This window comes from Salvelinus alpinus, chromosome 11, assembly GCF_045679555.1.
Source record: "Salvelinus alpinus chromosome 11, SLU_Salpinus.1, whole genome shotgun sequence".
Taxonomy (NCBI): domain Eukaryota; kingdom Metazoa; phylum Chordata; class Actinopteri; order Salmoniformes; family Salmonidae; genus Salvelinus; species Salvelinus alpinus.
The window spans coordinates 42,696,276-42,713,082 of NC_092096.1; the positions used below are offsets into that span (position 1 = coordinate 42,696,276).

Genomic DNA, 16,807 nt, shown 5'->3' on the forward strand with positions numbered 1-16,807 from the left:
AGACTACTGTGATGTGTGGGTAGCACTGTACTAATACAAATAACCCACTTCTATTCTTTCCTGTCTTTTCACACTATTAATAATAAAAGGGAAACTCGTAGGACGGGATGATGCGTTGTTGCATCCAATTTAACCCAAACAACTATTTATTGTGTAGGACTCACTTTGCTCTTTGCCCCTGCGTCTCCTAGCAACAGGCTATTTTCTATATAAATGCTTCCTGTCTGTCTGCCCACCTCGACGGGTGGAGGGGCACCTAGGAGCATTCTCTCACAGGATTGGCTGAGGCAGGAGCAGGCGAGGGCCAGAGGGTTATTGGGACTGACTGCCTATGTGGTACAGTTGAGCAGAGGAGAGAAGGGTGTGAGAGAGGAAGGAAAAGAGAGAGGGAGTGAAGAGAGGAGTGACCGTTTACTTTCTGAGGAGGAGGGAGGACAGGCACCATAGGAAGACAGCTACTGCGGCTGAGAGGAAGAGATAGGAGTCGGGTATCAGGTGTTTGATGTTAAGCATTGGTCGCTGGTTGTGTGCATTGTGGCTATGATGAACAAGGGGTACACATCGTGTACCATGAGACGCTATCAGGAGACCACCCATCCTCCCAAACAGGTGGGCTCTTTACCAGTCTGTACGTTGTAAGGCAGCATGTATGTTTTCATCTGTGTACACAATTTTTGTTGTTGTTGATTCAACTAATTATGATTTAGTAACAGTCTTTTATAGTTTACTAAACTTTTAGGTCAAAGTGTTACCTAAACATAACATTTTTGGTTGGCCCAAACTCAGCTCCAACTTGAGAACTTAGGTTATGGACACCCACGCATTAAAATGGTGCTTTTGACATCGAATGGTTTCAACATATTTGACACACGTGATTACCTTGTGCCCTTTCATTTACAGACATGTTATTATTCAACACATCCTCACCTGGGATTTGAACGCTCAACCACTTGGTTCATAGCATTCCAAGCTTACTGCTACTCCACCATGTCTGTATCAATGACTGGTTTCACCTGTATTCCTATACTTTGCACTTCAAAGTGAATTTCAGCTCTGTTAAAAGTAAACTCAAGAAAAAACGATTTATATTTATCATAGTGATTAAGGATTGTGAGTTCAAATCCCTGGTAAGGAAACATTGAATAATTACTGTGTAAATGAACATACACAATGTCAAATGTAATTTGTCACGTGTGAAATGCTTATTAGCAAGCCCTTAACCAACAATGCAGCTCAAGAAATAGAGTTAAGAAAATATTTACTAATTAAACTAAAGTAAAAAAATCTAATCAAAAAGTAACACATAGATTACAGTGGACTACAGGAAAAGGAGGGCCGAACAGGCCCCAATTAACATCGTCGGGGCTGAAGTGGAGCAGATCAAGAGTTTCAAGTTCCTTGGTGTCCACATCACCAACAAACTATCATGGTCCAAACACACTAAGACAGTCGTGAAGAGGGCACGACTCTTATGTAAAAAACTAAAACTAAAACTAACTGTAGTTTTAGTGTAGACTTGAGTGCTGTGGTAATACTGTATTAGAGTATTGTTAACTGTAATAATAGGGTAGATTAATGTAGTAATGCTGTATTATAGTACTGTTGACTGTAGTAATACTGTATTAGAGTATTGTTGATTGTAGCAATAGTGTAGAGTACTGGGATAATACCGTATTAGTGTATTGTTGACAGTAGCAATAGTGGAGTGCTGCAGTGAGGATGTCAGGCAGTCTGTAACTGTTGGGCTGTTCACTTTCCACCTGGCTAACTCAGTTCTGCCTGTGGACTCAGCTCACCAGCTGTACACGCACGCGTGCACACAAACACACACATGCATGTACACAAACAACCTCACACATTACACACAACCGTGCTTACGCTTGAACTGGTCTCATGTGCCTTTCAGTGTCTCTGAGGAGGAGAAGGGATGGAAAAAAAAGAGAGAGAACACGTCCCATTTCGATGGAAAGAACAAAAGTTGCTCTATGGTGTACTGGAAATGGATTCCTCTAGTTTGCATAGTTTTTTCCCCTCTGTATGCGGTTTTAAACCTGTATGCAAGATCACATAGGTAACGTAGTTACTGTGAAATAAGGGCCCGGGTTTACAGTACTACTTCTACAACCCTAAAGCTGTTCCATCAATGACAGATATTGACACCCTGTTACCTTGGGTCTCTCGGGTGGGTGGGTGTGTGTGTGTGTGTGTGTGTGTGTGTGTGTGTGTGTGTGTGTGTGTGTGTGTGTGTGTGTGTGTGTGTGTGTGTGTGTGTGTGTGTGTGTGTGTGTGTGTGTGTGTGTGTGTGTGTGTGTGTGTGTGTGTGTGTGTGTGTGTGTGTGTGTGTGTGTGTGTGTGTGTGTGTGTGTGTGTGTGTGTGTGCGCGTGCACACATTCAATGACTCCTCTCTGTGTTCTTGGTCTGTTTGCGATCGGTCTTTAAACCCATCAAGATCAATACTTCTCCACTCCCTGACCTCTGTCTCCGCTATAACGGCTCCCACTATCACTTGCTTGGCCTAAATACACACGTACTCACGTAAAGAAGATACACACAGGCCCACACTCTCTACCTTGTTATCTACAGTATCTTTCTCTCTCTCTCCCTCCGTCCCCCCCTTTCTCTCTCCCAGGGACATGAGCCAACCACACGGAGTCCATTACTGCCAGGTAATGGTTGAATGTCACAACCACAGGATGTCGTAAAGACCTGAGTGAAGAGAACTCTAATGGGTTTTGTTCAGGTTGAGCTGATTTCGCACAGCAATAGAGCGAGGTTGCGTCTCAAATGGTACCAAATTCCCTATGTAGTGCACTACTTTTGACCAGGGCCTACAGGGCTCTAGTCGAAAGTAGTGCATAGGGAATAGGGTGCCAATTGGGGCCCATACCCTAGCTGTTCCACATCTATCTGTATCAGAGCATCAGGCTACTTTGAGGAATCTATTAGCTCTCTCTTTCTGCATTGCTGTTAGATCTGTTTGGTGAGTCAGTCATCAGGGTTCCAGTGTTTGAGGAGTTAATACGAGGTGTTTAAGTAAACAAGATGGTCATGATGAATCATTTGTACTGTATACATGAGAGTTTCTGTACAGCAGTGGGACACTGGTGTCTATCCCTGTTTCAACTCTCTGTAACTGCTATAAGACATCTCCAAAGTGCGGTTTTTGAATCTGTGTGTGTGTACTGCTAAAGAGAGCGAGAAAGAGTGTGTGTGTGTGTGTGTGTGTGTGTGTGTGTGTGTGTGTGTGTGTGTGTGTGTGTGTGTACTCTCCTGGCTGTGTCCATGCATGTTCGTGTGTGTCTGTGTATTTATTTATCTGGTATCTCATCTGATCACACAGCAGTTTGACCTGAGAATGTGGGAAATGTCTGTCCTGTGCTCTGCTGCGGTCAGTTGTTTATGATGCTGCTCTGTTTACCGAGCACTAAGAGGGAGTATTATTGGAGGCCGACAGAGACATGAGAGATAGAGAGAGGGAGGAGAGATGGAGCGAGCGGAAGCCTCCCACACAAAGGAGTTGCAAGGTCTCCCGTCCACTTACTCTCTCTCCTCTCGCTCAAAATAAATCACTCAATATAGAGTTACTGTCAGCTCTCTTACGTTTGGCCACATCTGACTCTGAAGCCTGTGATGAAACACACAGACACACGTAGACAAAGTCATACAATTTGTGATTTACATACATTCTATGAAAACCCACACTAAGACACGGTTATATTAACAGTATTGCACTTTTCATGTATCATACCTTTGGCATAGCCTATCCACCAATCAAGCAACATTTATCGACTACACGTTCAAATCCGGTTGTTGCAGGATTTATTTTGCTGTGACAATATAGGTCACATTAAAATCCAACATCTGTAGGAAGGAAAGTAGATATGGAAAGGATACCACTTTAGACAATTGAGATTCACCCTATGAAGCACAGTTTATTGTGGCTATTTACTTTCACAGATTCCCTGGTTGAAATGGCTCCACTATGAAATATGAATGGTTAAAAACCTCTCCTCTCAGTTGCAAAGGTGTGAAAAAAGTTCCAGAGGAATCAGTGGTCAGGAAGAAAGTCTACAGTTTGTGTTTTTGCAGTAATTCAGGGAAGGAAATACCAAATACCAATGTTGTGACGCTTTCCCTGAGCACTGTGTAATTTACCAAGGCTGTTAGGGGAGTATGTGTGTTTTTGTGTCTGTTATTGCCCAGGTCTGTGGAGAGTGATTCTTGGTGTTTGGAACTGATTCTAATGATGTTGCTTACAGTAATTCCAGCTTTGCTCTGTACAGTAAAGAAAAGGGAAAGGGGGCTACCTAGTCAGTTGTACAACTGAATGCATTCAACTGAAATGTGTCTTCCGCATTTAACCCAACCCCTCTGAATCAGAGAGGTGTGAGGAGGGCAGCCTTAATCGACATCCAAGAGCTTAGCCTATTGCTGTGGACGTGCCTTTTACTAAACTAAACCTTTTTCCCCTAACACTTAACACGTCTGCTGAATGGGTACAGACCGGAAACAGAGAGTAGAGAGGAGAGGAACGGGACTGAAAAGAAAGAGAAGCAAAATAGCTGTAGGGGGCCAGGAAGATTGGAGAGCAGCCTGATCACTAGAAATAAACTTCCATTTCGGACGTTTGAAAAGATCCTGAGAACGTCGATATATGCCTTCCTCTACACTCACAAAAAAGATTAAAAGTGATTGCCCAGCACTGGGTGCAAACTCATGAGGCTGGAGCTTGCTGCGCCACTGCAGTTCACAATGTTCTAGCAAGCCGTGAGAATACTTAAACATTTTTAACCTTTATTTAACTAGGCAAGTCAGTTAAGAACAAATTCTTATTTACAATGGCAGCCTACACCTGCCAAACCCAGATGACGCTGGGTCAATTGTGCGCCGCCCTATGCGACTCCCAATCACGGCCGGCTGTGATACAGCCTGGATTCAAACCAGGGTGTCTGTAGTGATTCCTCAAGCACTGAGATGCAGTGCGTTAGACCGCTGCACCACTCGGGAGCCCGAATCAATGAAGCAAAGAGCTGATACCCACATACCATTGTGTGTGTGCATGTGTGTGTTTTCCTGGTAATAGCACGTTGTTTTTAATGATTTGTTTTAAATCTTCCCCAAACCACAGCCCTAACCTTAACCAATCGGAATGAATGCCTAAACACCTCAAACTCAACTCTGGACCTCAATTTTTTTTTATTGTTCCCCTCTAATCAGGGACTGTGCAATTAATGATCAGGTAGAACAGAAAACCAGCAGGCTAAACTGTTACCCTTTGAGTTGTTTCTGTTTTAACCCTATAACCACGTGGAATTAACGCTTCAAAAATAGACGTTCATCAAGGGCCTCATCACGGGTGGCGCCGTGGTCTAGGGCACTGCATCGCAGCGCTAGCTGTGCCACCAGAGACTCTGGGTTCGCGCCCAGGCTCTGTCGCAGCCGGCCGCGACCGGGAGGTCCGTGGGGCGACGCACAATTGGCCTAGCGTCGTCCGGGTTAGGGAGGGTTTTGCCGGTAGGGATATCCTTGTCTCATCGCGCGCCAGCGAATCCTGTGTGTGAATACGCAGTGTGCGCTAACCAAGGTCGCCAGGTGCAGTCCTCCGACACATTGGTGCGGCTGGCTTCCGGGTTGGATGCGCGCTGTGTTAAGAAGCAGTGCGGCTTGGTTGGGTTGTGTTTCGGAGGACGCATGGCTTTCGACCTTCGTCTCTCCCGAGCCCGTATGGGAGTCGTAGCGATGAGGCAAGATAGTAATTACTAACAATTGGATACCACGAAAAAGCGGGTAATTATTATTATTATTTTTTTATAATAATATATATATAAAATAAAATTATATTAAAAAAAAAAGACGTTCATCCATAATACGTTGAATTTCGAAGGGAAACTATGAGATCTTGTTGCAGCGAGAGCGGCATGTTGACGTTGACAGGCAACTGGCGTTCAGGCGTCCATTATGGCCCAACTCTGCTATGACAGGAGGTGCCCATCATGGGTCTGCTCTGACATGGCTTGGATGACCTTTTTACATGAAGTGTGTGCTTTGGTTAATAGGTCAATACATTGATCCGTCCTGGCGAATGCTGTCGGGTGGTCTCAGGCACGCACAGAGAGGAACACACACACACAGTGGTATGTGGGTCTCTGCTCCATTGCTTATTGATCGGAAACTCAACATGGATTTATTGTCAAGTTTTGTCTAACGTCTGAAACAAGAAAAAACACCATCTGTCCCTCTTGTCATATTTGTGATATATAGAACAGAGTTCCACAACCCTCGGTCCTAGCATGAGATGTTGCTGTGTGGTCCCTCAGAATGCACAAGTGACAGATACAGGGGGTTTCGACATAAGACACCAGCTCTTCCATTCTTCCACTGAATGTCTCACCAACACTCATAGGGCGGTGCACAGGTTGCTGTGGAGTTGTCATGTTGTGTTATTGTGACTCCCTCTACTGTCCCTGTGTGATTGAGATGGTCACTGCTATCCAGGCTGCTCTCATCCTCTCCCATCACTCCCTAGGTTATTTATACAATTATCACCTCTGTAGGAGTTAGAGCAGTCACACACACATAAACGGACACACACACACACACAGCAACAGAGGCATGGTCACAAAGCCGGAGATGTTCCAGGCAGCAATGATCAGTACTCTTAACAGTGTACTGTTATGATGTGTTAGATTAGTCTAGTCTCCAGTGACTCCAGTGACACCACTCTCTTACTCCCGGGGCTCCTGAGTGGCGCAGCCATCTAAGGCACTGCATGTCAGTGCTAGAGGCGTCGCTACCGACCCTGGTTCGATCCCGGGCTGTCTCACAACCGGGCCGTGATCAGGAGCCTCATAGGGCGGTGCACAATTGGCCCAGCGTAGTCTGGTTTAGGGAAGGGTTTGCCTCCTTAAATATATATATATTTTTAACTACTGTGATCACAACTAGCTGGAGTATATTATCCCCTTAAGAACAATTGAGTGTTACTTTGAGTACAGTTGTTTTGTTATCAAAGTGGAAAGACACGGGAGGCCGTGCTGTGTGTCGTGGTAATCATCGTTTCTTTATTGTTCTAAACTCCAAAATGGTAGCACTTGTAACGCAGCCAGTCTTACATTCAAACCCTTTCATTGTGCATTCATTTTGTTTGCAGACATCTTTCATCACACAAGCATTGATCCAAAATATGTTTACTGTGAAATATAACGAGTACATTGGTTTAATCACCAAAACACAGCATAATGATATCTTCTTAATGTAGTTATTTTAACAACCAGTTAATCCAATAGCAAAAAAAAATGACCCTTTGAATGTAGTATGTTACAGTACTGTAAATTAAAGTACATTGCACTGTTTTCACATTAGGCAATACAATAGCACTGCCCATTAAAATTGACTGAACATCAAATTTCCAAAATGTATATCCCATGTGTGATCATTGAAGACATGTATTTCGCAATGTTATCAAATGAAAAACATCATATTTAGCAGGCATTAGTTTGCGTCAAGTCGTCTTGAGCATTTGGCCATAGGTTCTCTTCGAAATCACAGTAAATATCCTCATTGGTTATGCACCTGGGGAAAAACCTTTTGGCTTGGCGAATCGAAGCCTGACATACTGTAGGTCTGAATTGATATCATTCCATTCCTCATTCATGGGGCGGCAGGTAGCCTAGTGGTTAGAGCGTTGGCCCGGTAACTGAAAAATCTGTCGTTCTGCCCCTGAACAAGGCAGTTAACCCATTATTCCCTGATAGGCCATCATCGTAAGTAAGAATTTGTTCTTAACTGATTTGCCTATTTAAATAAGGAGGGTGGTACACTCATGGGGATGGCAGGTAGTGGGACCTGTACGTGACTCAGTTCATTCACTAACAACACCATAATTGTTCGTTCGATTCCCAATGGCGTCACATACCAAAATATGTGGACTGTTGTCACTTTGGGTAAAACTGTCTGCTACGTAAATGGCATATATTACAGTACTGCGTTAGCCAATGCAGTTTTATTAAAGCATGCTATACTTTGGATACATGTTTACTGTATAGGAGATAAAACAATTTTCTTGTTTTGGACATTCTGGATTATTTGCATAGTGGTATTGGGTTGATATTGTATTACTGCACTGTAGAAGTTAGAAACACCAAGCGTTTCGCTGCACCTACTGTAATCTGCTAGTCTGTGTATGTGACCAATAAACTGTGATTTTGATTTGTTACATACGGCACATCGTTGATCTTTTTAATACTTACTTTGAAGTAAAATCATAGTCATCATCATAGTAGTACATTCGAGTATGTATCATACTCGTTTCTACTAAACATACATTTTCATTATGTAGTTCTCAAAATCTGTAGTAAAAAAAACATTTTACATGTCAAATTCTATCGATTTACCAGTCGGATTACCGGTGTTTCACACACAGTTTTGAGCTATAGTTCGAATCAGAGTTTGACTATTTGTCAATCAGGTCTGGACCCCCAGAAGAGGGCCGCTTCTGGGCCAATTCCTCATTGCTAGCTGGGATGCGCTCATAAATGCCCTGCTATTAGCAGAATGTTTCCGAGATCTCAATTTATGATGTGTGTGTTTCATCAAATGCTCGCAGTCAAACAACCAATAATAATGCGGAACTTTGGTTCTTATCCTGTGTTTGGTCCAGACTGCGTTCTCAACTACAGTGAACCGCACCACCGTACGAATTGAATCGGACCGAGACAACCCTTTTGGAGTGAACCACTGTGCGTTGTTTAGTGCACTCCCGAGTGTGGATAGTGCTCACACCAGTCCAAACCAACCAAACTAAGAGATTTTTCTTTTAAAGTTTAAAACGCATCAAACCAATTTGGTGTGAAAGCCCCTTAAGTAATAGTAAAATGTATTTTAACAAAAGAGAAGAGTCATAAAAATAATGTGAGCATTGTATGAACATGTATTGCTATGTGAAACATGTATTTCTAGATGAAACACTAAGTCTAGGCGAAAAGATGACTGTATACTTTTTCGTGTTGTACTTTTAGAAAAAAAATGTTTGTTGATCTGTTTTGAGTTTTGTGCTAAGAGTTGTGAAAATGTACCACAAACTTGCACCAAAGCGATTAAAAAAACAGTGTGTGTGTGCGTGCCCGTGCGTGCCCGTGTGTGTGTGTGTGTGACCCTCAAACGGATGCTTGAGCTATATTGCCTCAGTACACACAGCTGTATTGATTCGTATGGAGTTATGAGTTGTCTTGGATAAGATTAGCTGCGTCCATTCTTAGAGACTAAACATTGTCAGCTGCTCTTCCATCATCTTAATAAGAGATCTATCGTATCTAAATATTATTTTTACTAGTGCTAGCACTAGTGTGGTAGCCTGGCTTTTGGTCTGAACGTTTTATGCACTTTCTTTATATGTGTCTCTGTGTTGAGCAATAGTTTTGTATTGAGCTTTAGCTGTCTTTGTTAGTTCCGGCTTTACACTGGCAAGATCCCACCTCCATGGACTCCAAAATGGATAATGTGTTGCAGACGCAAAGACATCCCATTGAAGAGCAGTGTCCTGCTGTGAAACTGTCTCCCCGACATGGCTTCCTGTCTGCTTTAATGTCAGATGTCAGAGTGGATGCATCTGGCTGCCAAAACATCGAGGCCCCTGTCACAAACAGCTTGTTTAGTGTGTGTGTGACCCACAGAAGCTAGTCTGTTGCCACAGCAACCACTGGTCTGTCTATTCTATCATGGCCTTGCCAATACACAGTTTTCAATGGGAGCTGGAGTGACACAGACGCACACACACACACACACACTCTCCTGGGATATGTATGGGATGAATGTGGATTCCAAGGAATGGCAGGATGAATCACAAAGATTCATACAGCCTTCCTCCTTACCCACTGGTTGTGTTTTCTCTGACACAGAGATTAAATTAGTTAAAGGAGGATATCATGTCCCCTTCTTCTCCCCTTACTCCCTTTCATATCTCTCCCCCCCTCTCTCTTAAACTCATTGTTGGCCCTCTTTGTCTCTCCTCCTCTGCAATCTCCCCCTCCCCCCACACACAGGTACAGTACGTATCAGGGCAGAGGCAGAATCGGTGTGCGTCAGCATGCGGTGACGTCTGCCTAGCATAGTGATAGCGTCACCTTTGCACCGCGTCAGCTTTCCTGAACAGGAGATGCGCTAACTGACTCTCTTTCACCGTCTTTCTCTCCCCTACACTCCCTTGCTTCTTGTCCCTTCTCCTTCCCCCTCTCTCTCCACCCCCCCTCCCCTCTCTCTCCCTCTCTCCTTCTCTCTACCTAAAGTCGTCGGGTACCAGTGTGGTGGTGGACATAGCGGTGATGGGGGAAGCCCATGGATTGATCTCAGACCTGCTGGCGGACCCCTCTCTGCCCCCCAACACCTGCAGTACCCTGCGGGCTGTCAGTAACCTGCTCAGTACCCAGATCAGTTTGCAGCCGCTGCACCGGCCTCGAAGCAACCCTCTGCAGTCACTCAGCGACACACACACCTGCTCCGACTCCGAGGACTGGCCAGAGAGAGAGAAACTGGCTATCCCAAAGGTAAAGGCTACTGTACTTTTATAAACACGTGTACGTATGTATAGTATGTACGCATACACACATACATGCACACAGGTTTTGTGCGTGCATGACAAACCTGTACATTTTTATTCTGTCGATTTTAATTAACTACATTTTCAATGAGAACGCCCTGAATGTTCATATTTTCTGTTAGTTAGCACTTCTCACACTCACACTCACACTCCATACACACACGCACACGCACACAGACACACTCCTCTCAACCTCGTCCACACATACAGTGGGGAGAACAAGTATTTGATACACTGACAATTTTGCAGGTTTTCCTACTTACAAAGCATGTAGAGGTCTGTAATTTTTATCATAGGTACACTTCAACTGTGAGAGAAGGAATCTAAAACAAAAATCCAGAAAATTACATTGTATGATTTTTAATTAATTAATTTGCATTTTATTGCATGACATAAGTATTTGATACATCAGAAAAGCAGAACTGAATATTTGGTACAGAAACCTTAGTTTGCAATTACAGAGATCATACGTTTCCTGTAGTTCTTGACCAGGTTTGCACACACTACAGCAGGGATTTTGGCCCACTCCTCCATACAGACCTTCTCCAGATCCTTCAGGTTTCGGGGCTGTCGCTGGGCAATACGGACTTTCGGCTCCCTCCAAAGATTTTCTATTGGGTTCAGGTCTGGAGACTGGATAGGCCACTCCAGGACCTTGAGATGCTTCTTACGGAGCCACTCCTTAGTTGCCCTGGCTGTGTGTTTCGGGTCGTTGTCATGCTGGAAGACCCAGCCACGACCCATCTTCAATGCTCTTACTGAGGGAAGGAGGTTGTTGGTCAAGATCTCGCGATACATGGCCCCATCCATCCTCCCTTCAATACGGTGCAGTCGTCCTGTCCCCTTTGCAGAAAAGCATCCCCAAAGAATGATGTTTCCACCTCCATGCTTCACGGTTGGGATGGTGTTCTTGGGGTTGTACTCATCCTTCTATTCCTCCAAACACGGCGAGTGGAGTTTAGAGCAAAAAGCTCTATTTTTGTCTCATCAGACCACATGACCTTCTCCCATTCCTCCTCTGGATCATCCAGATGGTCATTGGCAAACTTCAGACGGGCCTGGACATGCGCTGGCTTGAGCAGGGGGACCTTGCGTGCGCTGCAGGATTTTAATCCATGACGGCGTAGTGTGTTACTAATGGTTTTCTTTGAGACTGTGGTCCCAGCTCTCTTCAGGTCATTGACCAGGTCCTGCCGTGTAGTTCTGGGCTGATCCCTCACATTCCTCATGATCATTGATGCCCCACGAGGTGAGATCTTGCATGGAGCCCCAGACCGAGGGTGATTGACCGTCATCTTGAACTTCTTCCATTTTCTAATAATTGTGCCAACAGTTGTTGCCTTCTCACCAAGCTGCTTGGCTATTGTCCTGTAGCCCATCCCAGCCTTGTACAGGTCTACAATTTATCCCTGATGTCCTTACACAGCTCTCTGGTCTTGGCCATTGTGGAGAGGTTGGAGTCTGTTTGATTGAGTGTGTGGACAGGTGTCTTTTATACAGGTAACGAGTTCAAACAGGTGCAGTTAATACAGGTAATGAGTGGAGAACAGGAGGGCTTCTTAAAGAAAAACTAACAGGTCTGTGAGAGCCGGAATTCTTACTGGTTGGTAGGTAATCAAATACTTATGTCATGCAATAAAATGCAAATTAATTACTTAAAAATCATACAATGTGATTTTCTGGATTTTTGTTTTAGATTCCGTCTCTCACAGTTGAAGTGTACCTATGATAAAAATGACAGACCTCTACATGCTTTGTAAGTAGGAAAACCTGCAAAATCGGCAGTGTATCAAATACTTGTTCTCCCCACTGTACATCCCCATTTCACCTCCCCATGCTGGACAGACCCTATAATGTAGTGAGCATTGACAGACATTCCCACAGAAAGCTTTTAATGTTTTACAAGGCCAGCACTTCAAAATGCATGCAGGCACTTAGTGCAGAGGTGAGACTAAATAAAGCGTGTGATGCTATGCAGGATACCCAGAGAAGCTTAACCTCTAACGAGCCTCTACCCCGGGTCCGGGAGCACCCCCCACCCCCCCACACACTGATTAGCATAGCTAGCATAGCTTCACAAGTAGATAGTAGCATCTAAATATCATTAAATCACAAGTCCAAGACACCAGATGAAAGATACAGATCTTGTGAATAAAGCCACCATTTCAGATTTTTTAAATGTTTTACAGGGAAGACAAAATATGTAAATCTATTAGCTAAACACGTTAGCAAAATACACCACTATTCTAACTCCATCAGTTTCTTACTCCTTCAGGTGCTATCACCAATTCGGCTCAACTAAGATATTGATAGCCAATAACCTATAAAAAAAAACATCAGATGACAGTCTGATAACATATTCATGGTATAGGATAGTTTTTGTTAGAAAAAAGTGCATATTTCAGGTAGAAATCACAGTTTACAATTGCACCGACCATCACAAATCGACTAGAATTACTAGATAGAGCAACGTGTATGACCAATTTACTCATCATAAAACATTTCATAAAAATAGACAAAGCATAGCAATGGAAAGACCCAGTTCTTGTGATTTCAGACCATATTTCAGATTTTCTAAGCGTTTTTCAGCGAAAACACAATAAATCGATAAGTTAGCATACCACATGTGCAAACGTTACCAGAGCATCGATTCCAGCCAAAGAGCGCTATAACGTAATCACCGCCAAAATATATTAATCTTTTCACTAACCTTCTCAGAATTCTTCCGATGACACTCCTGTAACATCATTTTACAACATACATATACAGTTTGTTCGAAAAGGTGCATATTTAGCCATACAAAACCGTGGTTATACAATGGAAATAGTCACAACTCAAGCCTCAAAATGAGGAACGTCAGCTTTCAGAGTGATCTAGTTTAATCGAAAGCTAATCATATACTTGACTAAAAAATACAGGGTTGACAGGAATCGAAAGACAAATTAGTTCTTAATGCAACCGCTGATTTACATTTTTAAAATTATCCTTACTTTTCAATACAGGGTTCGCCAAGTGAAGCTATACCAAACAAAATGGCGAAATATGCGTTTAAAATATTTCGACAGAACAACGATTTATCATATTAAATATTGTTTACTTTGAGCTGTTCTTCCATCAGATTCTTGGGCAATGTATCCTTTCTATGTTATAAACGTCTTTTGGTCGATAGATGTCCTCTGTCCTTCGAAATATCCACTAACGATCGAACGGGACCCCAAAACGTGTCCAAAGTTTCAGAGTGCACAACAAAGAAATTCCTCAAAATCGCACTAAACGGATATAAATTGCTATAAAACGGTTCAAATTAACTACATTATGATGTTTTTAACAACTATAACGACTGAAAACATGACCGGAGAAATATTGCTGGTTAGACAAGGATTTGGAATGAGGCAAGTCCGATGTCCTTCACGCTTCAGGCGCGCGACGAGAAAGGGCGGTCCCTATACATTTTGTGGTTTTATAATGGCTGGGATTGTGCAATAGACTCCATTCAAAACGTGATGACGTACAGACACCCAGAGGAAGACGTAGGCAGTGTCGGTTTCTTCATAGCATTCACTGTCGCCTTAAAAACAGACTCCAGATCAGGGGTAAAAATTTCTGAAATCTGACCCCTGTCATGAAAAGTGCTGTAGATATTGTTCTGTACCACTCAGAGACAAAATTCCAACTTCTATAGAAACTAGAAGGTGTTTTCTATCCAATAATAACAATAATATGCATATTGTATGATCAAGAATTTAGCACGAGGCAGTTTAATTTGGAGACCCAAATATGCTAATGCGGAACAGCACCCCCTATAGTTGCAAGAAGTTAAACAGCCTCATTGAACTCTTTATGGATTCCACTGATGTAGTTAGGGTTATGTAGGCTGTAACTCGGGCCCAGTTTTTCCTTGTCAGGTGACGTTTTCAGATCAGGGAAAAACGTTGGGTTCGTGGCATGGCTCATAGACACCCAAGCATTGCATTAGTCATTGTGGCTAGTCAACTATGAACATAGTCATAATGCATAGTGTATGCTGTGTACTAGAGGTGGACCGATAAGGATTTTTCAATACCGATACCGATTATTGGAGGACCCAAAAAAGCCGATACCGATTAATCGGCCGATATTTATGCATATATTTGTAATAATGACAATTACAACAATACTGAATGAACAATGAACACTTTTATTTTAAATTAATATAATACATAAATAAAATCTATTTAGTCTCAAATAAATAATGAAACATGTTCAATTTGGTTTAAATAATGCAAAAACACAGTGTTGGAAAAGAAAAGAAAAGTGCAATATGTGCCATGTAAAAAAGCTAACATTTAAGTTCCTTGCTCAGAACATGAGAACATATGAAAGCTGGTGGTTCCTTTTAACACGAGTCTTCAATATCCCCAGTTAAGAAGTTTTAGGTTGTAGTTATTATAGGAATTATGACGCGTCGACTATTTCTCTCTCTACCATTTGTATTTCATATACCTTTGACTATTGGATGTCTTATAGGCACTATAGTATTGCCAGCCTAATCTTGGGAGTTGATAGGCTTGAAGTCATAAACAGCGCTGTGCTGGAAGCATTGCTAAGAGCTGTTGGCAAACGCAGTAAAGTACTGTTTGTATGAATGCTTACGAGCATGCTGCTGCCTACCACCGCTCAGTCCAACTGCTCTATCAAACATCAAATCATAAATCATAGAATTAATTATAATATAATAAACACAGAAATACAAGCCTTTGGTCATTAATATGGTCAAATCCGGAAACTGTAATTTCGAAAAAAAACTAACTTTCAGTGAAATACGGAACCGTTCTGTATTTTATCGAATCGGTGGCAACCCTAAGTCTAAATATTTCTGTTATATTGCACAACCTTCAATGTTATGTCATAATTATGTAAAATTCTGGAAATTAGTTCACAGCTCGCAACGAGCCAGGCGGCACAAACTGTTGCATATACCGGGACTCTGCTTGCATTGAACGCAAGAGAAGTAACACAATTTCCCTAGTTAATATTGCCTGCTAAACTGAATTTCTTTTAACTAAATATGCAGGTTTAAAAAAATATCCTTCTGTGTATTGATTTTAAGAAAGGAATTGATGTTTATGGTTAGGTACATTTGTGCAACGATGGTGCTTTTTTCGCAAATGCGCTTTTGTTAAATCATCACCCGTTTGGCGAGGTTGAAGTAGACTGTGATTCGATGATAAATTAACAGGCACCGCATTGATTATATGCAACGCAGGACAAGCTAGTTAACTACACATGGTTGATGATATTACTAGGTTAACTAGTGATTATGTGAAGATTGATAGATTTTTTTATGAGATAAGTTTAATGCTAGCTAGCAACTTAACTTGGCTACTTGCAGCCACAAGGTCCTTTTGACGCTGCACTCGCATAACAGATGGTCAGCCTGCCACGCAGTTTCCTCGCCGATTGCAATGTAATCGGCCATATTCGGTGTCCAAAAAGACTGATTATCGATTGTTATGAAAACTTGAAATCGGACCGAATTAAACACTCATGCCGATTAATTGGTCGACCTCTACTGTGTACCCATTAAATTACATCTCTGGGGTCATTATATCTTAACAGCCACGTCTTTACAGACATATAGCTCCTTATATCACGTGTATCGGTCCCCAAACCCTTACCCTACTCCCTATAACTGCTACCCACACCAGTGTTTAGCTTTACATCAGCAGTCTAGACCCCACTACTCCTTAACCCCTCTGTCTCATCTCACCATCTACTGTATCTGATACTGTAGGGCTCTACTCTCCTAGCTAGACTGTTGACCACATTCCTGGTCTCCACTCACTCTAGACTCTCAGCCTGTGAATTAAAGGTGACATTCTGTCTGTTTCTGAGTGCAGACAAACACCACCGAGAGCATCTGGTTCCTGAGCTGCTGCTGTTTTATCTGGGGTTCTCCACAGCTGTGTCAACACAGAGTCCATGTGAATAAAACCGTGTCCGTCCAACTTTCTCTTACTCTCTCTGATGGTTAAAAGTAATCAAAACACAATTTAGAGAAGGTCGTAGTGAGGAGGTGAGGCCCTTACATCTGCTACCCAGTCCACAATGCCCCTTTACTTCCTTCCTTCTTCCCTTGGATCAGAATACTGGTTTGTTTTAGGGGATGTCTGGTTGTGCAGTTCCATCTCTGTTTCTTGTATAAAAGCTGTTTCGACGTTCAGTCTGCTAGA

At 42.7% G+C, this 16,807-nt stretch overlaps 1 protein-coding gene across 1 annotated transcript in view; it reads left to right on the top strand.

Moving 5' to 3' along the window:
* Nucleotides 1-16,807, top strand: part of LOC139534208 (cGMP-inhibited 3',5'-cyclic phosphodiesterase 3A-like) — an 82,810-nt gene that overhangs the window by 37,352 nt on the left and 28,651 nt on the right. The window contains exon 2 of the mRNA XM_071333121.1: nucleotides 10,285-10,542. Coding sequence (XP_071189222.1) covers nucleotides 10,285-10,542 — 258 coding nt within the window. The remainder of the gene's footprint in view (nucleotides 1-10,284; nucleotides 10,543-16,807) is intronic.